General features: G+C 36.2%; 1 protein-coding gene across 9 annotated transcripts in view; it reads left to right on the top strand.

Moving 5' to 3' along the window:
- ADGRG6 (adhesion G protein-coupled receptor G6) overlaps nt 1–22,556 on the top strand; it is a 140,714-nt gene that overhangs the window by 94,516 nt on the left and 23,642 nt on the right. For all 9 annotated transcript variants that reach the window (XM_012474508.2, XM_012474509.2, XM_012474513.2 and 6 more), the window contains 12 exons: nt 2,540–2,651; nt 4,066–4,130; nt 4,986–5,196; nt 6,177–6,348; nt 8,043–8,183; nt 10,488–10,607; nt 12,196–12,241; nt 13,620–13,726; nt 17,385–17,512; nt 18,224–18,492; nt 19,720–19,816; nt 20,956–21,239. In XM_012474508.2, coding sequence (XP_012329931.2) covers nt 2,540–2,651; nt 4,066–4,130; nt 4,986–5,196; nt 6,177–6,348; nt 8,043–8,183; nt 10,488–10,607; nt 12,196–12,241; nt 13,620–13,726; nt 17,385–17,512; nt 18,224–18,492; nt 19,720–19,816; nt 20,956–21,239 — 1,752 coding nt within the window. The remainder of the gene's footprint in view (nt 1–2,539; nt 2,652–4,065; nt 4,131–4,985; nt 5,197–6,176; nt 6,349–8,042; nt 8,184–10,487; nt 10,608–12,195; nt 12,242–13,619; nt 13,727–17,384; nt 17,513–18,223; nt 18,493–19,719; nt 19,817–20,955; nt 21,240–22,556) is intronic.

The following is a 22,556-nucleotide window of genomic DNA, read 5'->3' as shown; positions in this document are numbered from 1 at the left end:
TTTAATTTTTTATAATGTGCATTTTATATAACTATATATTCAGGTTTAATTGAAACAACAGGAATATTCTTTCTTAATGTGCTATTTGATTATGTAAATTTTTTTTCTGATGATGAAATTCAGTAACAAATGTGTGACATAGCAAAAAATAAAAATCAGCACAGCACTTATGAATCCAAGAAAATGAAGGAGGTAGATGAAAGTTTATACTTTACTATAGGGACGTATTTTGAAAAACTAACAATATGTACAAAATGCCAGAATAATCTTGATCATCATTGGTGTCGACTTCAGGAATAAAAAGAGTGTGTAGATGTGGATATGGGAACTCTAATGAGATAAATCTTAAGGAGATTTCCTGTTATAAAACATCTCCTGCTGGGCATGGTGTCTCATTCCTATAATCCCAGCACTTTGGGAGGCAAAAGTGGGAGGATCACTTGAGACCAGGAATTTGAGACTAGCCTGGACAACACAGGGAGACTCTATGAAAAATTTAAAAATTAGTTGGGTGTTGTGGTGCATGCCTGTAGTCCCAGCTACTAGGTGGGGCTGAGGCAGGAGGATCGCTTGAACTTGGGAGGTCAAGGCTGCAGTGAGCCATGTTCATGCCACTGCACTCCAGCCTCGGCCACAGAATGAGACCCTATCTCAAAAAACAAACAGAAAATGACTCCTCCTCTTATGTTTTCTGTCTCTATTAGTAGTAGGTCAGGAATCTGGGGGTTCTGTTGAACCTAGAAACAAGTCTCTCCTGGAGATTGTTCACATCCTAAGCTCTAACCACACATGTGGCACTGCTTGTGCTTCCACAAAGAGCCTGTGCTCCTTTACCTGACCTTTCTATATCTTTGCCCACACTGTTCCTCACTCCCACCATCAACCTCATTATTACCTATGTATTTTTAAAGACAGCTCCTAAGTCACTTCTTCTATGGAAGCTTTTCTGACATTGAGTATAGACATCACTGCCTTTGAGCCTCTGCTTCATGTTGTCCAGATGCCTAGATCATCATACACATCAAAAGACCATAGTCCAGAATCCAGTACATTCCCTGGAACTTGAACACTTGCTGAATAAATGAATGAATGAGTCTGGATGAGTTTTATTTTAGGAAAGCAAATATTTGCAAATTGGATAACAAAAAGCAATTGTTCTAATATTATTCTATGTTTACAGTTATACTATGATTAGGTACATTAGTAGAGATCAAAAGAAAAGAAAACTTTGACACTTCTCCTTCTCTACACTCAGGAGGTTGAATTGAGGGAGGCAAGTGTTCCTCAGCCTTGAAGAGGGCGATTGTGACCAAGGCCAGAATCATAGTGTAGTAAAGAGGCAGGCATCTCCACTTCTGTGAGGAGCCACCCATCTCTATTGGGTTGATGCACACATTTACAAAGACCTCATAGAGATGAATGAATGCAAATAATACTAATCATGATAATAAACCATTTCTGAGTCTGTATGGGAAAATACTTCCTAACAAATGGGGCTTTTTGGAGAGAGGGAGAATGCAGCCTGCTACCCTTTCACCAATAGGGGTTTTCACAAAGAAAGAGCCTGACAAATCGTAGTTTATCTATGACTGGAGAACCCTGGGAGGACCAGCGCATCTCTTTCCTCATAGACTGGGAAAGCTCAACACCACTGTCTCGGTATACCTAGACATTTAACTTAAACCATTTAATTTAAATTATCCATTTTATTGTTTTTCTGCAAGTGAGTCTGCAGATAAACATTTCTACTAATGGAAAAATAAAAGGCTAAAACCTGACAGTTTTAAAGCTCATGGTATACATGGGAAAGTGATTTGAATTTTCAGTTGGTGATGATAGGACTGGTTCCCAGTAAACTGATGTAACTCGCTAATGTTCACCAAAATACAGGAGTTTATTGTTGTTGATATATTGCTGTTACTTTGATATTCTTTAAAATATAAAATCTGAATCATTGATGTCAGGAGTTTACTTCGAGAGTTGTCAAACAAAAAGTCAGATGATTTGAGGATAAAGAAGTCTGAGGGTGTGGTGTTGGTTTGCAGGTTCCTTCTTGTGGCCCCCTTAGTAAGGGAGGAGAGGCTGTCAGAGCAGCTGGAACATTTTCCATAAAATAGCCCCACAACTCAAAGATGACACTATCAAGGCATCATTTGTAGGCTTTCCTCTTTGAAAAAAATTAAATTACAGTTTGAATTTTTTAGGATTGCTTTCCTTCTCTGTAGTGTTTCTTTTAATAAAACTAGTATCTGCTAGTGATTAGAAAGATAATGTATGTTTCATGTTTATACTTATATAACTGTTACTTAATGGTTTTGTCTGATGTAATAATTTTTGTTTTTGAAGTGTATTAAATGTTAATGTTTTTTCTAACTTCTATTTTTTTTAACAAATCTGAACATAAACACTAATATTTTGGTATTACATTAAAGAAATACCTAATTACCAGTATTGTCATTTTGCTTTCATCCTGCACCTCTAATTTCTAACTTTAAAAAATAGGTGAATATTTCTCATGCTGTTTCTTATTTTCATATAGGTCTATGTCTTGCTGAGGAGGAACCCAAAGGCTTCTACTGGCCATCTATCAGACCTTCTGAATACTCTCTTCCTTGCCCAGAAAAGCCTGGCTTTTCTGTTTCACGGATATGGTAATATTTTCACTGACTTTTGTCAGCAAGGCTCCACGTCATCAACCTTCCCAGGGCTATGCGTGCAGCACGGTAGTTCTCAGGCATTATATTGATTGCAAAGAAGGGCAGAAATCTCTATGTATGCCTGTTTCATTCATTCCTGGGGAGTAAAGATAACATAAGTTGGTGACTCAGAAAGGCAGTGTTTTCCTCCTAGCCACATGCTAATCAATCCCTCTCAAAGAAACATTGAAGAATTTAGAAGCCAGTAGGTAGCATCAGAGCCCAAAGTAGCTTGTTCCTCTAGCCTAGCCCTGGAACGTGCATCTGGAATTCTGAAACTTTTTATTTTTAAATATTGGTACTGATTATTGTTGGAATGGGGAAAGGAGGCAAAGAAGAAATAAAAACAAGATCCAGATTGGGGTAGAAATAAAGACAAGATCCAGTCTGCTGACGGAAACTGTCAGGGTATAGATTTTCTCTAAATGTTTAACAGAAACCTCAGAGACAAGACAATAGCAGGGCTTCATGATAGCAAGTTAAATCCATTTCTCCACCCACTCACTCTCAATTAGAGCCTTTTTGGGGGGAAAGTCAGAAGTGGAAATGCCTAAGCATAAATACTTTGCATACTGTAAATACTCCTGTGTTTGACACTTTGTAGGGAGGAAAGAAGGGGACTTCAGAGATTTATGGACTTGAGTTTGAAATGTGGCTCTTTCTCTTCCTGGCCGTGAGATGGACAATTCATTGATTTATCAAATTCCAAATTATTTTCTATAAGATGGGGATTATAATCTGCTTTGTAGTTATATGAACTCAAAATCAGATTGTACCTGTAAAGTTCTTAAAGCAGTACTTGGCCAATGGATCTCAGGTTAGGATATTGCTAGTATTTTGTTTCCAAGATGTAAGCCACTGATTTTTTTCCCGTAAGAATTTTTACCATGAGATTTATTTCAATGCATTACAGTTTTATTTTCAAAGGAAACTTACCTAGAAATCAAGGCAAATCCCAAAAGTTGTTAACTAATTTTTTCAGTTCTAATATTATTTATAGAAAAGCAGGAAAAGAAAACTTGTAGAAGGAAATAGTGCAAATGGAGAAACAAACGGGTGAGAGAGGAGAGAATAAGGAAGGCCAAGAAGAATGACGTGGAGAAGTGGAGGGCATTTGGGAACATTGTATAGAGAGGGCGATAAACAGAAATGGATTAGGGAGATAGGGGAACATAGACATATGAACAGGTACAGAGATAAACAGAGAAAATTAAATTGGAAGCAGAGTGAGAAGTTCAGTGTCTTAAAGGAAAGCTTGTCTATTGTTCATATTGTAATAAATGTATACATTATATACAAATCCCTTCAAGTAGTGAAAATAACAATATCAGTTATATAAAATATTTAAAACATCTATTTTGTTTCGTAGTTATTACAATGCTTCCAACTCATCTGCAGCCTACTGGGGACCTGTTGATATCTCCAACTGTTTAAGTAAGTGAGCAATTTTCCTTTATTTTTCAAGGATAAAATCAAATGACTTCGTGCTTCATGGTTTTCATTGTCTTCAGGCATATTCTTCTGCTATGTGATACTGTTTTCATATTAAAAGGCAAATGATTGTTTTACTTAAGATGGAAAATACTTTTTACTTTCATTTTAACTTTCTTTTTTTTTTGAGACGGAGTTTTGCTCGTTACCCAGGCTGGAGTGCAATGGCGCAATCTCGGCTCACCACAACCTCCGCCTCCTGGGTTCAGGCAATTCTCCTGCCTCAGCCTCCCAAGTAGCTGGGACTACAGGCGTGCGCCACCATGCCCAGCTAATTTTTGTTATTTTTTAGTGGAGACGGGGTTTCACCTTGTTAACCAGGATGGTCTCGATCTCTTGACCTCGTGATCCACCCGCCGCGGCCTCCCAAAGTGCTGGGATTACAGGCGTGAGCCACTGCACCTGGCCTTAACTTTCTGTTCTGTAGGAGATTAAACATAGTAAGGAAAATCTAGAGAAGACAAAACTAACATATAAATTGGTATTCATGTCAACATTTTGTAGTTTGTATTAAGTAGCAAATATATACTTATTCAGTGATTCTGGGGACGTTTCTCTTAGAACTTTGTGTGATCATTCATCCCTCCAAGTTATGTGTATCTTACTAAAGAGAGAAGTTAGTCTCTGCATAGAAAGAAATATTATTGCCTTGTAAAGATGGGGATGAAGTATAAACAGGAAAATCTCACTTTCTTGCTTCAACTGTAAAGTAAAATATTACACTCTTCTTTGAATTCCTGGAAATGCTCAAAATATGCAGATAAAACTTAGTGTTATTTTCTTCTGCCTTTTTTTTAGAGGAAGCAAATGAAGTTGCTAACCAGATTTTAAATTATACCACTGATGGTCAGAACTTAACCTCAGCCAATATTATCGACATTGTGGAACAAGTCAAAAGAATTGTGAATAAAGAAGAAAACATTGATATAACACTTGGCTCAACTCTAATGAATATATTTTCTAATATCTTAAGCAGTTCAGACAGTGACTTACTTGAGTCTTCGTCTGAGTAAGTATTTTTTTTTTTCTGGAGAGTAAATTTTATTGGATAAATATGATGTTACATAATTTCTCACCTATCTAAACACTTTGTGCTCAGACTTCATAATTCAAATCTCTGCAAGATGTATTGATAGTCATTAATAATTAAGCAAGGTCATTGACAACATGAACTTAAAAGTTGTGTGTGTGGTTTTTTTTTTGAGAAATATAATTTACCATATCCATAGCCCTAGAAAGCATAATCAGTATTTCATTTTTTATTTGGAAGTCCTAAATTTCATTTAAAAATTCTAAATTTAGTTGGCAAGTAGAGTTATGCATAACTGGTCATCAGAAGTCCACGATACTGTGAACTGTGCCACTGACAGCCACAGCCACATGGTTGTTGGCCTTCTGAAATGAACATGCTGGGACAGATGAAAATATACCTACATTTATATGATTCAGTTTGTATTTAATTGCTTCACTTAATGTATTAATATTAAAATATTTACTGTTTTTTATTTCCTTCCCTTCAACCTTTCTCTGAAGAAAATTTTATACTTGATAAAAATGTATTTTCTCACTTAATCTACATGATAACAATATAAACATTTTTACAGTGTCTTGCAGTTCACAAAACACTTTTATCACATTATTTCCTTTGATTCTTGATAAGCCATAAGGTAGGGAGAATGCTTTGTCATGTGAGGAAAGAGAGGCTCTTAAAATTTGTTTTAAAATGAAAAACAGTATTTGTTCAGGATGATTTAATTGTCGATTTTCCTTAAAGCAGATTATTTCTCTTGAGGATGCATCTATCCCTGTGATTCCATGTTTTAACAGATATCATTGTGGTTTGGGGTAATTTTATGGGTGTTCATGTTAAGATCAGAAAATCTAAAAACAATTTTATTTGGTTTATATTTTGCCACAAAGCAAAACATGTATGTTTAAGTACCTAAGATATTGTATTACTTAACACTGGTATTTTTGTCATTTATTTAGAGCTTTAAAAACAATTGATGAGTTGGCCTTCAAGATAGACCTAAATAACACATCACATGTGAATATTACAACTCAGAATTTGGCTCTTGGCGTATCATCCCTGTTACCAGGGGCAAATGCAATTTCAAATTTTAGCATTGGTCTTCCAAGCAATAATGAATCATATTTCCAGGTAATGAGCCAGTGGTTTCTTTAATTTTAATTAATTACTTAGATATATAAAAACTTTCTGATCACTTAGCAGTTGCTGCTTCAAGGAGATCTTGGTCCATAAGGTGGCAAGCAGGTCTGAATGTTGGCTCAGTTTAACTAGAGCAGTAGCCATAACGTATTGTGGAAGCTCAGAATGGGTATACTTTCATAACCTGGGTGACAGAGGTGATCCATTTACCTTCTACAAGTGGGGTTACTGGAGCTAAGCATGAGTAGAGAACACTATACTTGGGGTGAGGATCAGTTCAGTTACAGGAAAGAACTTTATTAAGGGCCCCAACGTGAAAAGAAGCATGGTGCATTCTCTTTGCCAGTGATTCTCAAACTGAATACTAGAATCTTCTGGAGGAGGCTGGGTACGATGGCTCGTGCCTGTATTCCCAGCGCTTTGGGAGGCCAAGGTGGATGGATCACTTGAGGCCAGGAGTTCGAGAGCAGCCTGGCCAACATGGTAAAACCCCATCTCTACTAAAAACATGAAAAAACTTAGCTGGGCATAGTGGTGCATGCCTGTAATTCCAGCTACTTGGGAGGTTGAGACATGAGAATCACTTAAACCTGGGAGGCGGAGATTTCAGTGAGCCGAGATCATGTACTCCAGCCTGGGCAACAGAGTGAGACTCTGGAAAAGAAAAAGAATTTTCTAGAGGACTTGTTAAAACAGATTTCTGGGACCTACTCCAGGAGTTTCTAATTTAATAGGTCCTAGGTAGGCCCCCCTCATATTTGTACTTTTAGCAAGTTCTTTAGACATTGCTGGTCTAAGTATCACGCTTTGAGAACATGTGATGTAGAAGTCTGGGATAGAAGGTGACAGCAAGCCTAGACACGTACGCAGGGGCTAGATTAATGGAGAATCTTTTCAACATGTTCAAGCGACACATAAGCAAAGAATTTTCAAGTTCCTACTGCATGCCAGACAATATTAGCCATCAGAGCAAACAAAATGAATGAAGCATTGTTCTTGACCTGGAAGAGTATAATATGTGAAGTGTACTATTTCTTTAACTGTGGAGATAGAACAAACTGAAAATATAAAAATCCTGAAAGCAGGATACAGGCAAGACTTTTTTTCCTCCATTAGACTAGAGGCTCTTTTGGATAATTCTCTTTCACATTTTAAGAGTAAAAACTCAGTCAACCTCACTCTCATTCCAAGACTTTTCGCAAGAAAGCATTCTTTGGCCTTGAGCTATGGTTTCAGGAAAAATGCTATCTGAGAGTGTTCATAAAATTTTAATGCAGTCTGAAATCAACAAGTTAACTTCAGTCTCTTTCTCTCTCCCTCACCTCTTCCTCCCATAGTTATTATCTTTCACTACGTGTTTTGAGAAAACCTCAAAATCTGCTGCTGGTAAATCTAATTCTTATACTTGAAAATGTTGACTGATTTATAGATTTCTCCCCATGTCTTTGTTAAAATCAATGCATTTTCTCCTTTGACACACATGTAAAACCCAAATGAGATCTACAGCTCTGTCTGTAGGGGTTTATCCAGGAGTTACAGTGACTACCATAGGTACAAAGGGAAATCCTGGTCCTGACTAACTTGAACTTGCAATTGTTCACTTGCCTAACTATGCATGTGGAATAAAGTTATTATCACCATTTAATTGTGGTCACTTGACCAATATATCTCTGTGTGTGTGACAGATGGATTTTGAGAGTGGACAAGTGGATCCACTGGCGTCTGTAATCTTGCCTCCAAACTTACTTGAGAATTTAAGTCAGGAAGATTCTGCATTAGTTAGAAGAGCACAGTTTACTTTCTTCAACAAAACTGGACTTTTCCAGGTAAACACATTCATTAAATGATAATTTTTCAATTGCAAATGAAGTTTCTTTGCTCAAAGGTAAAAAAACAAAGGTTTGGATTCCTTTGAAATATATCAGGAGGTTTAGAAAAATTTACTGCATTTTCAAAACTGAAAATATTTTATATAATTGTTTAAATATTTTATTTAAGATAATATGCTTAACAGGTTGTATGTATTTCAGTTTTTAAAATTATTCAAGTATTAGGCTAAGGCCTGCATAAAAAATTAGAAATTGAATTAGTGAATAAATGACTTTATTATTAGGTTCATTAAATATTTTATGCTCTTCAATCATTTAGGCCTTTAAAGGAAATTGCACACCAAAGGAAAGGTTTTTTTTTTTTTTTAAAATTCAGTAGGAAACACTGTTTACATAATGAGCAGCATTCTTGGCTTTAATCAGTTTTCCCATTAGTATTTCAAGTGACCTTTGGTCTTCACACATCCGCAGAGTTGGATGGCATTGTGCTAAGCACATATTATTATTTTTATTGGCATCATTTCTAGATACTAGAAGACCCACTGCCAGCAAACACTGGTGACCTCTGTTTGCCTTTGCAAGTACAACCTGATCTAGAGTGGTTTTGCTGGGCTTTTATTTAAAAAAAAAATAAAACTTATCTATTAAATTCAAGGTATCAGTGCATATTGAACAATGTGACTTTTATAAGAGAAAATAGCAAGTCTCAAGGCCAGGGAATTGATTTTAATAGATCTGCCTTTGTAGAGGAATGGCCAAGTAGAGATATAGTCAAGGAAAAAGAATACCATGGAATCCTTGACAGTAATTAAATCCAAAATTTAAAAATTTTATCAACAAATGTTTTAGGAACCATCTCTATACAAATTTTGTGATGTATATAAATATAATTTATGCATTTTATATAAAAACGTGTAATTTACCCTGAAAGATTTAATAGCTATAACATTTACAACTGCATTTGTTAAAATTATGGCAATTTGAAGTGTATGACAATGTTATCTTAAAACCAATATACAAATGAAGTAGGTGCCACAAAATGTGAATGGTACAGAAGCCCTGTGGAAAGGGTTGGAGGCAACTCTTAGATTTGCAAGGATCTGTCATGTTTTGAGTCATTGTTTCCTTCTCCTTTGGTATTTCCCTACCAAAGTTGTTATTAGGAAGCATATCTGGGCAGGTGAGGTGGCTCTTGCCTGTAATCCTAGCACTTTGGTAGGCAGAGGAGGGAGGATAGCTTGAGACCAAGAGTTCAAGAACAATCAGGCCAACATAGTGAGACCCATCTCTTAAAAAACAAAAAGAAGCATATGTTATATGTATATGTTATAAATATATATTGCATATCTTATATATTAGCGTATATAAATGTTAAAGTAAATTCACAGTAGAATGAAAAACAAACTTTAAGGATTCTGTGGTGCTCCCCTATCATAGCGGGCAAGATATGATGGGGTTTTTTGTGTGTTTTGCTGAAAGGCTGGATATCACCACCTAATAGCTGACTTTATTAGCAGTGACCACCATACAAAATAAATAAAAAGCTGTATTCTGGATGCTGAGTTTTATTTGGAATTTAAGAAATCCTGTAATTACTACAAAACAACTGATTTGTAAGCTATCATATAGATTTGGACAAGAAATACAAGGGAAAGAAAAAAATAGAGATGAACTTGCTGGAGAGAAAGCTTATTGGTCCAAGCCATTTTATGTAACAGATTTGACTTTCTGTTAACCTTATTAATTAAGTGAAATCTGCATATGCTGGCAAGTATACAATCAGAGAAGAAGATAGAAGTCCTGGATGGGACTTGAATTCAGTATTACTTTTAGGTATAAATTAGTAAACATGTTAGGCTGTTGGCATGGATGTGAAAGATGAATTGCTTTTTATTTTTCACACCGTATTCGTACTTCTCTGAAAGAAAACAACTTCATCTATTTTCTGGAATAGGGAAATGATCTAATTGTTTCACAGCTTTTTATGAGTTTATATTATTTATGAGTCTGCATTGTTTCAGATGTTAACTGGCTGACATCAGTCACCACAATCAAGAATGCAGTTTTATGAACATAATCTTACAATATTGGCTCCCAGTGTTCCCTCAATGTATTTATTATAATAAGGGAAGTAACAAAGCTCCTTCAGGAAAGCCAGCAACTTGATGTGATAAACAGGATGTTCGAGAACTGAAGATCTTAAGTGTAAAAATTGCTGACAGTTTGCTTATTTTGGAGCACCAAAGTAAAATAAAAGTGTGTACTTCTGACTGATACACACGATTTTTTTTTCTTTAAAAGGATGTAGGACCCCAAAGAAAACGCTTAGTGAGTTATGTGATGGCGTGCAGTATTGGAAATATTACTATCCAGAATCTGAAGGATCCTGTTCAAATAAAAATCAAACATACGAGTACTCAGGTAAGAAAATGCTTCCAGTAGCATTTGGACCGCGGTAGACTATTTCAGAAACTAGTGGGCTTTTTTTCCCTACATGTTAGAAAGTAACTGACCCTTTTTTGTGGAGTAGGGCCCAGTTTTCCAAAGAGAACAGCTAGTCAGGTAGTGCTTTAAAGTCGCAGTAAATTGAAGCAGCTTGAGAAGTTAGTCTTATCTGGGACTCAATAATCAGAAAGAGAAAGGAAGTGAAGAAAAGGGCTTCTGTTTTTAAGATACAACATATATTGCTTCAAATAAATTAAATGCAGATGTAGTTGCACAATTCTGCCAATAGAGGTTTTGGTGGTTTCTTTCTAGTTCTGTATATATTTGCAAAGATAACTGCAACTGGGAAAGCCAAGGAGAAACGGGAGGGTGGACTTATTTTTTGAGAGTTAGCAGTTATTTAGTATTTGCAAATGTTGCTTTTCTTGTTGCTTCATTACCCTTGTCATCTGTTTGATAAAATTAGATGGGAATTCTTACTGTCCCAGATGGCCCAAGAACAGGTTTTTCTCACTTTTCTAGAGAGCCCTCATCATGATTCTGGCATTTGTTAGATAGGCAGGAAGGCAGGCAGGAAATGAGTGGGCTGAGGATTGAAAACCAAGTCACCTAAGATCTAGCCTCCTTTGTCACAAACCGTCTTAGACTTCCTTGTTCAACACTTTGGCCTCCTTTGTTTCAGCCCCTTCATTTATAAGGGAAGATATTTTTTTAATTGTGAAACATACATAATATAAAATATATCATCTTAATCATTTTTAAGTGTACAATTCAATAGCATTAAGTGTCTTCACATTGTTATGCAGCCATCACCACCGTCTGTCTATCCAGCTGAAACTCTCCTCCCATTAAATACCCCTGCCCTGTTCTCTCCTTTCAATAGCACCTGGCAACCACAATTCTATTTTATGTCTCTTAATTTCGCTACTCTAAGTACCTCATACGAGTGGAAACATACAGTATTTGTCCTTTGTGACTGGCTTATTTCACAACACAGTGTCTTCAAGATTCTTCCATGCTGCAGCATCTGTCAGAATTGCCTTCCTTTTTAAGGCTGGGCAGTATTTCATTGTACGTATATACCAGATTTTGTTTATTTCTCCATCAATAGATGCTTGGGTTGCTTCTACTTTTTGGCTCTTGTGAATAATGCTGCTGTGGACGTGAGTCTACAGATATCTCATCAAGTCCTTGTTTTCAATTTGTTTATGTAAATACCCAGACATAAAGGAGAATGTTGAAGATGATGTAGAATTGTAGTTTCAGGAGCTTTGCTAAATGCTAAGAATGAGAGTGGAATCAGTATATTTAATGATGGGACATTTGTAGTAACCTACAGATAAATGGGTAGGTAGTATGATTCCTCATGAGGTTAGAGTAGATTTTCTCTTGAAGTCTCTGTGGGAGAGAAGATCCCCCTGAATCGCCTGACATTTTCGGGTTATATTGGCATGTTAATGCTAATCTATTTCTCTGTGAAACCCTTTGTGTTTTTATTCTTTTGCCATATTTAAATCATGACATTTAAACACAATTTCACATGTTTATTCTTATGTTAATATAGGAAGTGCATCATCCCATCTGTGCCTTCTGGGATCTGAACAAAAACGGTAAGTTTTAAAATATTGGTTGTCTTAATATAGATAACACTGAATTTTAAACATTGTTAGATACCCCCGTTTCCTTTAATTCCACCCCAAACCAGAGTGAGTCACAATGTAAGTGTAAATGGCAAATGAGCTGCAAAGTTAGTTTAGGTAGCTTGGAAAGTCAGTTCTAATTTCTGTAACTTTTCAGTCATTGAAAGAAGAAATAGGCAGACTTCACTATGTTTTCTTTCATTTTTTTTTTCAGTTGAACAACCTCTTTGACATCAGTTACTTGTAAAATACAGCATACATTTTTATTGCTACTTTTGATGAAAGTAGACGTGCACTTAATCTCATTCTCCTAATACACATTTGAAGAGATTACTTGATCTAAGGCAGACAATTTAAAATCCAGCTTCCAGACCTCCAGTTATGAGGGAGGTGAGAAGCTAACTGAAGGAATGTAAGTATAGGAATGATTATAATGGACATATATTACTTGAAAGAGAAGAACAGCCTTCTGAATTAGATTTGACAGTCAAGAAAGGAAGGCAAAATTAAGGGATGAGTCAATCAGTAGGCATAAGGTGTTGAAATCTCTTTGAAAGGAAGTACAAATAAAGAAGCTTCTCTGTCTATCCCTGGTGAGGATTATTGTGGCCAGATTCATTCTGATATCAGTGCTGGTTGCTTCGTTGATGAAAACAGCCTGAAAAGGGCAAAAACTTCTTTTTTTGACAGTCTTTGTCACAGCAAGACAGGTGTTTTTTTGTGGAGAGGTTTAGTTGCATAATTTTGAGAAGATCTTTACTCATTTACGTAGTTAAAAGTATTACTTTGTATCTTAAACTATTATTTAAATAAATGGATTCAGTATTTCGACAATATGCGTTGCTTATACTCCATTTTATACCATAAAAGTCAGATAAGGTGCGTCCAAGCCATTTACAATAAGCTACCCCATTCATGACCACTGAATGACGTTCTAAGAAAGCAAACATTCTTTGTTCTTATGTCTTCACGAAAATGTAAATTAACCCTCAGAAAAAAATTGTTGGCCCCCGAGAGTTCATTAGTGTGTACTGTATTTGAAAAGGGATATTCTCTTTATAGAAGTTCATTTTAAAATATGTTAAAAATTCACTTGGATCATTTGTGGACCTCCTGAGTTTGAACCCACTGATTAGATCACTTCTAACTGCCCACCGAAACTAACATTTGATGATTCCAGGAATCCAAATTATTCTAAGCATTGAAAGCTTTCATAATGATATCCGTTTTAGAGATAAACTCTGTATGGCAGAAGAGACTGAGGCAAATTTCTCTATAGAAGTTCTCATCCATGATAGAGAAGACACTTACTTGCTGTTTTCACACTGTTTGTTGATTCCTTCAACAGAAAGTTTTGGAGGATGGAACACGTCAGGATGTGTTGCACACAGAGATTCAGATGCAAATGAGACAGTCTGCCTGTGTAACCACTTCACACACTTTGGAGTTCTGATGGTAAGAGGGGAATTTCTAACCTCGTTTGGACATGCTATAACTTTGGATGGCATATTCCTTTTTTGTGAGTCCACCTTTTTAGATTATTTATTTTGGGAATTATTTCCTGATAGTTTTCATCTGTATCATGAATCTTAATTCTTAATAAAGAATCTAATTAGCAAAGATCACATATTAAAAATATGTAAAAGTAATTATAGAACTGTCTCACTTTTTTTTCCTGTATCATTAACAGTGATGATAAATAATTCCAGAAACAAGAAAATCCCCATGAAACGCTTGAATTAAGAGAGCAACAGCATCAAGGAGATAAACAGGGAGACAGGTGCGGGGAGGGAGAGAAAGTTAAGAAAATGTTGGGTGTTACTAACATGGAAGGGAATTGTGGATAGTGTAATCAAAAAGAATTTTTCCTTATGTTGTCATTCACTCAATATATTTGAACATTATTTTGTACCTCGTACTGCACCAAGTGATCTCTCTCCTAGAGACTGCAGTTTGTTAGACAGACTAGTGACTAGGGTTAGAATGAGACTTCAGATCTGCAATAGATGAGGGTATGATGTTTCTGTCACCTTTGGACCTCTATATATCATTCTTTCCTTCCTTCTTCCATACCCCTGTTTTATTTATCTTATTAGCCAGCTTGCCACACAGTTTAAAACAAAAACTAGATTGCATCATTGTGTGTTTTTTTAATCCCACCAAATTTTAAGACCCACCACACATCCAGCGACTTGTTGGAATTCATCCATAGATTTATACCTTTAGCTTTTATCCTGTATACTATTTTGCAAACAGTTTTCTGTTGTCCAGAAAACTGCCAAATCACAAGTATACCGGATAAAAGCTGAAGGTATAAATCTGGGTTTTAGCATAGCCTTTGTTTCTGTATGGTTTTCATAAAGGGACCACATTTGTTTTTTTAATAGGAGATAGGAGTAATGTGAGCTGAGACAATAAAGCTTTCAAATTAGAATCACAGACGTCAGGTTTTGTTTATCCCTGCCTTTAAATCTTGCACCCTTCTTCCTGTGGGGACTGGGAGGAAGCCACAAGGATCTGTGGGATGTAGTATTTGGCTCATGAATCTACTCAGCCTATGTAAATGGTCATTGTCATATGGCAACCCTGCAAGTTGTAATTTTCCTGACAATCAAGTACATAAATGCTCCCAGGAGTAAGAACAAGTCATTTAAAAAGGTGATGAATCATAGAAGACACCTGTTTAACTATCTAAAATATGAATATTTTGTCTTTGCTGCCAGAGCGTGAAAATGAACAATTCACTATTGCATATTTTCCTTAAGTAATTATACAAGAAAATTCAGTTACCTACCATGTTCTCTTCTCTGCAAAAGTGATAGCAGGCATTCTTTCAGAGAACACTTATTTTTCATGGTTACTCATTCAGATATGTAAAATTTAGCTTAATTCATTTAAATATTTCAACTATGTGCATGTTGTAAGTCTAATATTAAATAAATAGATAACAGTAACAAAATGTACTCTTCAGAGATAATTTATATGTAGCCAGAATTTGCCTGCCCCCTACTTCACATGGCCAATTCCCTCATATATTGTCTAAATTTTATGAGTTTTTAATTACATATTCTTTTTTCTGCTGCCATCTGATTGAATGGTTAATTTTATGAATATATATGTGAAAATCAGCATTTTTCATGCTATCTTTCCATTTTCCACCTTGTCTGTTTTTGTGATATTAAAAATTGCTGGTGGAAAATCTTCCTAGAACTTATCTTTATTGGTGATTTTCTCTTACGCTTTCAGCTTTTCCAGACCACCAAGACTTTGTTAAGAGTTTTTTGTGACTCAGAAACTCTTTATTCTTTTGTGTAAAATATTTCCAGAGTCTGCATTGTCCCATGACACATTCACCAATTCACCATATGAGAAGCCAAAAAAAAAAGCACCTCATACCTGTAATTATATCTTTGATTTGCAAATGTCTTAAGAATTTAATGTCTTCTGCTACATTTCTTTGTACTAAAACTGGTTTTCATATTTTTAAGATTAGTACATTTTCATATTGGCTATATCGTAATATAAATGTTTTCATATTTTCATTCTCTAAAAGAGCAAAACAACATGCAATTGTGTGTAAATCTGTATCAGTAAACAGCCTTATTTAGTTTCTATTTGAAATTCTGGGTTTAATTGTGATATGCAAGTCAACTACCTTGCCTAGATAGCAACCATAGGTTTTTCAAGAGGTTGTGACACATCACTTGGCAATCTCTCAAGACCATGATTCATCTCTCTGGGCTAATAAAATCCTGTAGTAACCAAAATATTGGTTGAGGTAGCCTATCTGTGAGTCAGGTGGCACTGACTCAAACCCCATTCTATGTGCCCTAGGAGCCCCGTGTTCTCCCAGTGTTTTGAGAGATTCCTGGGATAAGAAGATAGGGGAATCTCCCTCAGACTCTGAGCCTCTGCCTCTGCTGAATTCCATTCCTTTGTGTATTTCTTGATGTCGCAGAGATACTGTGTGTGTTCTTTACTGCATCAATAAAACCTGAAACTAACCCACAGTTCCTTGTTACACACACACACACACACACACACATACACACACTCTCTCTCTCTCTGTCTCTCTCTCTCTCAAGGCCTGTGTGTGAGTAGCAGATTTTATTGGCATTTTAGTGAAAATTAAAGAAAATTTAGAAGGAAATATAGAAGAAAAATCATAAACATTTTCTCTATAATTTAAAACCTGAAAGTTTACACCAGATATTCAATACATCCCTTCTGTAAGAACACTCAATTTTTGAACATCTGCATAATGGAGGTAGCTTTCTCCTCCAACCAGGATTGAGTGATTGGTTCTACTTCAAGATTTATTCCTATACCAATCTCCCATTTAAGGAGCAAAAGATTTTCCTACCAGATCCAAACTTTGTAACTCTCCCTTAGCACATTGAAATTAGTACTTTATATTAATTCACTGGAAAGTATTTAGTTCTTTCCACTCTGCAACAGCGCTGAACAATTTAAATTGTATTCTTTCAGTACTGTGGGAATAAAAAAAAAGATGACCCCCAAAACTCTTAGTGGTATCTCATTTATGAAAATAAAGACTGCCCCACCTCATACATACCAAGCATTGCAATGACCAGGGTTAGGAATCTCAGCACCACTCTTAGAGCCTAGCAGTCACAGCACCAGCACCAGCCTCTGGCTGAGCCCCTCGCTACCTGGCAAGGAACCTAAAGGCTTGAGGGTTTGGCCATATAGACTACCGTGGTCTCCATTTGAACTGGTGGGTGCCCCCAGCCCTGCAGATGTTAGGCATGGGCCTAATGGTTTATTATGCAAAGCAACTACTTCCTCTCCAGTTTCTTTTGGGGGTCCTGTGGTTTGGATCTTCAGGTTATACTGGTGTGCAAAGAGCTTTGGAAAGAAGGTAATGATAAAAAAATAGTATGTGTAATCACTTCCAGAAGTAAAGCTGCATTTTTTTCTTTTATTTATTGATCAAAAATAATGCAATAAATAAAAATTTTAATATTGATTTGCACTGTTGATTTTGGCCCCTGAGAGTGAACTGCTTTAATGTTAACAGTGAACTTTCTAGGGAAACAACCATTCTCATGAGAAGAGAGATTCTTACAGCTGCTTCCCATGTTTTATGTAGGACCTTTCAAGAAGTGCCTCACAGTTAGATGCAAGAAACACTAAAGTCCTTACTTTCATCACCTATATTGGGTGTGGAATATCTGCAGTTTTTTCAGCAGTAACTCTCCTGACATATGTTGCTTTTGAGTAAGTATTTTTTAATCTGCCAAACCCATTGCTAACTGTTCCAAATGTGAATAAGAAAATTGCTTCAGCTTTGAAAAACATTTATACACTTTGTGAATCATGTAGGGTGGTTCAATGTTAATGTTCATGTTTCTCATAAAATATATTATGGAACATGATTTTCCAGCTATAGAATTTTAATGTATAATTACCGTATTTCTGTTTATAAAGTGCATTCAAATATGTTAGAAATGATTAACACTTAAGTAAAAATTATATAAGGTACTTTCTGTATTGTAAAACATGAAAAAATTTGTTTTATAATCTTATAAAATTAGTCCTGAAACAGAATTTGTTAAGGTCCTTAACTCATTAAAAATCAAAAAAGTTCAAATAATTTAAGGAAATTATTTTTTAATAAAAATACCATTCTTGTAACTCTAGAATTTTTCCAGGATTAAAAAAAAAACCCAACTGGGAATTGTATAAACAATTGGAAACAATTTTGAAGTAAAATTAATATTTTAAAAGTCTTTATAATTTACTAAATACTCATAAATATCTTTAGCCCCCTGTCCCCCAACACCCCGCCTTTAGCAGAACCACATCAGAAAGCTGGTGCTATTGTATCTTATTGCAGGGTTGTATAAGATATGAATTTATACAGCCCTGTGCTTAAAAGATTGATATACAGTATTAGTTCTCCCATAGATTTCTTTTTTCATTTTTTAGGAAATTGAGAAGAGATTATCCCTCCAAAATCTTGATGAACCTGAGCACAGCCCTGCTGTTCCTGAATCTCCTCTTCCTCCTAGATGGCTGGATCACCTCCTTCAATGTGGATGGACTTTGCATTGCTATTGCAGTCCTGCTGCATTTCTTTCTTCTGGCAACATTTACCTGGATGGGGCTGGAAGCAATTCACATGTACATTGCTCTAGTTAAAGTATTTAACACTTACATTCGCCGATACATTCTAAAATTCTGCATTATTGGCTGGGGTAAGCCTCCTAAAATTTTTTTGGTTTTGTTTTTCCATCATGAAAATTGCAAGATTCTCATAAGAAAAATTCTTATTTAAAAAAAAAAAAATAGTACCATTAAGAGTAACCTCAAAGTTGTGAATGACGTGAATTAGATATACATAGCCTAAGGAAGGGACATCTTCACAACTATATTTTTTGAAACTCTTCAACAGCACTCACTACATACACGAGTAAAGGAAAAGCCCTCAGTCCTGAGTCACCACAAACTTATTTCCTGAGCCCAGAGAGCCCAGAGCCAGCCCACCCAAGTGTGAAGAGGCAGCTGGCAGACAGTGGTGCTTTTCCATGATGCTTTAAAATACAAAGGCCAGCTCAGACGGCTGGTTACACTCATCCGCAGACATATGCCTATGTCTTAGAAACCAGAGAAAGAATGTTATGTTTGTGTGTGCAACCAGAATACTTACAGAATTCCTGCCTTGAACTTTTTATAATAACATGAGTCCTCAGTCAGACATGGGTGGTTGTATTAGCCTGTTTGAAATTTGCTATTGCACTCCTTTATTTTTGCAGGTTTCATATTGAGCCAAGCATTTTAGAGCTTTCTCACAGATCTGTTTCAGATGGAAATATAAAAGTGGGAGACATTTTCAAGACTTTCAACACCACCTTAGGAGGCAATAAGTGCACTCTTCAGGGACCTAAGTTACCTGTCGTAACATTTCCCCACTGAGATATTCTTGGAAATACTTTATTCAGTCTCTGGAGAGTGAAGCCAGCGAAGGAAACAAAGACTTCATAGCCCCTTTGCTTTTCCTCCACTTTTTCTAGAGTTTTCTTTATATAGAAGGAGGCAAAATAGGCTGTAATGACTTATCTGCCTAAACTCTGGCAGTATAATAAGGCTTAATTATTGAAACCACATTCACTAGTTCTAGATTTGATACAAATCAGGTTCTAGTTTTCTAGTGAGTCCCACTATGCAAACAGAATTTTATTTAAATATCTGTCCTTTAAGAGTAGGTTTGGATTGTTGCCAGTTAGAGCTGGACATTGAACCCCAAGGAGGTGATTTTGTTGTTATCCAAGTTGCCATTTTTAAGAAGTTTGAATCTGGGATATGGAATGTTGGCCTGCTTGCATTTCTCTTCTTTTCATCTCTTTTCTTTACTTGTCATTATCAGTCTTATGAAGCAGTTTTAGATGCTTCAAAAGAGTTTATGTCATGGTGTTTTATAACAGGTTTGCCTGCCTTAGTGGTGTCAATTATTCTAGCGAGCAGAAACAAAAATGAAGTCTATGGAAAAGAAAGTTACGGAAAAGAAAAAGGTGATGAATTGTAAGTAATAAAAAATTTTTGTGATGGGTAGATATCCTTTGTTTCCTAACGTTTAGCATTAGCTAATTTCCATGCCAATAACAAGGCTTTCATTTTAAAACACTGATGTTTATTCACATGACAGCCAAAGTCTCTGCTACATCACAGATTAATTCAGTTGAATGCCCTGAAATGTTTGAGACTCTTTTTCCTGTTAACATTGTACTCTGTTATATGGAGGAATTGAGAAAATGCCTACGACACTATTTTTTAGCCTCAGAAGACCCATTCTATTTCAGGAGATTTCATAACACTCTTACCTCCTCAAACCTACCCACATCTTCAAGAGAGTTAAATAGCAGTATCAGACAGTGAAAAATTCAATGCCAATGGGAGTGTTGTGTAGAAATTTAGAGAATGGAGAAATCATCAAGTTCTTAAACAATTTCAAAAGTTCTCTTCAGACTATGAGATCGTCGAGATTAAGGTTTTTTTATATTGTTCAGTTGGACAGTTAGTACTCTTATGTTTTATCAATCCCACTATGGGTAGTCAATAAATAAATGTTGATTTAAAAAATTACTGAATGAATAAAGAGCATATTTCTGAAATGGGACTAATGATGCCACGTATCTATGCACATTTCATGGATGGATAACATTTACATTGGCTGGGAGCAGTGGCTCATGCCTGTAATCCCAGCACTTTGGAAGGCCAAAGAGGGTGGATCACCTGAGGTCAGAGTTTGAGACCAGCTTCTGACCTCAGGTGATCCACCAACCTTGGCCTCCCAAAGTGCTGGGAGTTTTTAAAATTCCCATTCTTAGTGTACAGGCACCCAAAAGAAAAGGAGGTTAGACATGGCTTGGAGTGAGTCAACCAAGCATATTTTCATATCAACTCAGAATTCAGGAAGCCACCTTGTCGTCTTTGTAATGTTGGCTTACCTAGATATTAAGATGATGGCCATCCAATAACAAATGAACACAAAATCTATGAAGAGTTTTAAGAAGAAACTGAGGTCCACGGAAGTAAAATGACTTTCTAAAGGCATTTGAGAGGAAAATCTGCAGTAGTCCAAACTAAACAGAGAAAAGTCTTAGGTAAACAGGACATGGCAATAAATCTCTTTTTTTCTCTCTCATTTCTTCTTTTTTAAGCTGTTGGATTCAGGATCCAGTCATATTTTATGTGACCTGTGCTGGGTATTTTGGAATCATGTTTTTTCTGAACATTGCCATGTTCATCGTAGTAATGGTACAGATCTGTGGGAGAAATGGCAAGAGAAGCAACCGGACCCTGAGAGAAGAAGTGTTAAGAAACCTGCGCAGTGTGGTTAGCTTGACGTTTCTGTTGGGAATGACATGGGGTTTTGCATTCTTTGCCTGGGGACCCTTAAATATCCCCTTCCTCTACCTCTTCTCCATCTTCAATTCGTTACAAGGTAAGATAAATTGTACATGAACAGTCTCTGATTTCTAATTTTGTCATATTTGTAAGCAGCTTGACTTTTGGACAGATGCCATGTTAAGTTTATATGTCACTATTCCAAATGCTGAACATAGTTCCAGGTGCAGTGTGGTCACTTGTTAAAAAGGGCTTGAATAGATAAATGAGGTAGAGTGTCAGTTTTGGCTTTTTATCGGTGATATATCCCAAGCACTTTAGAACACTGTACCTGGCAGATAGTAGGTACTCTGTAAATGCATATTATTGCATGAATGAATATGGAGCAAGGGAGGTATCTAACTGAGAACCGAACAGGGAGTTTAAAGGGATGCACAGGCACCTTATCTTCTTCAGTTTTGCTGAATGTTGGCGTTCTTCATAGATCCTTGTCCCCTGTAGTTTTACCATTGATGGCCAGAAGAACTTTTAGAGTCTATGTAAGAACAAGCAGTTCACCTTGATTCTTTGGCTCCTTTGATTTCAGAATAAATACCGACACTCTAGCTCAGAAACTTTTATCTTTTTGTGAGATAAGTTGAACTTTTCACAGTTAGCTCAACAGTTCAACAAACATTTGTCAATGGCCTGCTTTGTATAAAAATACCAGACTTCCTTCAAAGAGCTTGCAGTCATACTTCTTATTCTATAATATATACCTTAGTGTACTCTAATAATGAATTTAACTTTTAAGCTCAAAGTGAATATAAATTGTCTTTTTAGATAATTACATGACATTCTTTAAGATTTTAAATACACCCTGTGGTGTTGATGAAACTCCTTAATGTGCAGAAGCACCGTGGGGCCAACACTCCAATAGAAATTAGAATGCTTAGAAAGTTTTTGAGTAGAGCAGTGCAAATGGCTTAACTGAAGCTATTGTTCTTGCAGTTGTAGATGTCTGGGGAGGAAATTGCTGAATATATCTGAGCTGGGGTGGAAAGCAGTTTTGTATTACTCACCAAATGAGGTACCAAGGTGGGCACTCTCTGCAGGTGTATTTTAAGAAAGTCTGTACTTATCTGCAGGGGAGAGTTGTTTACTGCTTATCCTCCAGGCTCTTCCACTGGCTTGTGAAGTACCAAAAAAAAAAAAAAAATTATTACATGATAGGTGCTTAATGATTGGTAAATTAATGGATTGTTAGGTGGAGAAAGAGGCTTTGGGGATGGCCTAATCCAATCTGAGATGCCTCTGGCATAAATGTGTATTAAACAGTTCAGCAAATTTCATTTGAGTCCATTGTCTCATAACAAAGGAAATATGCAGGCTCATTATCTTTAGTCAATAAAATAATAAGCCTCAAGTGCATCTC

The sequence above is a fragment of the Aotus nancymaae genome, unplaced genomic scaffold (assembly GCF_030222135.1).
Source record: "Aotus nancymaae isolate 86718 unplaced genomic scaffold, 86718_ANA_hifiasm-v0.15.2.pri h1tg000040l, whole genome shotgun sequence".
Taxonomy (NCBI): Eukaryota; Metazoa; Chordata; class Mammalia; order Primates; family Aotidae; genus Aotus; species Aotus nancymaae.
Note: the sequence above shows the minus strand (reverse complement) of the source record. Positions and strands in the feature narration are given on the sequence as shown.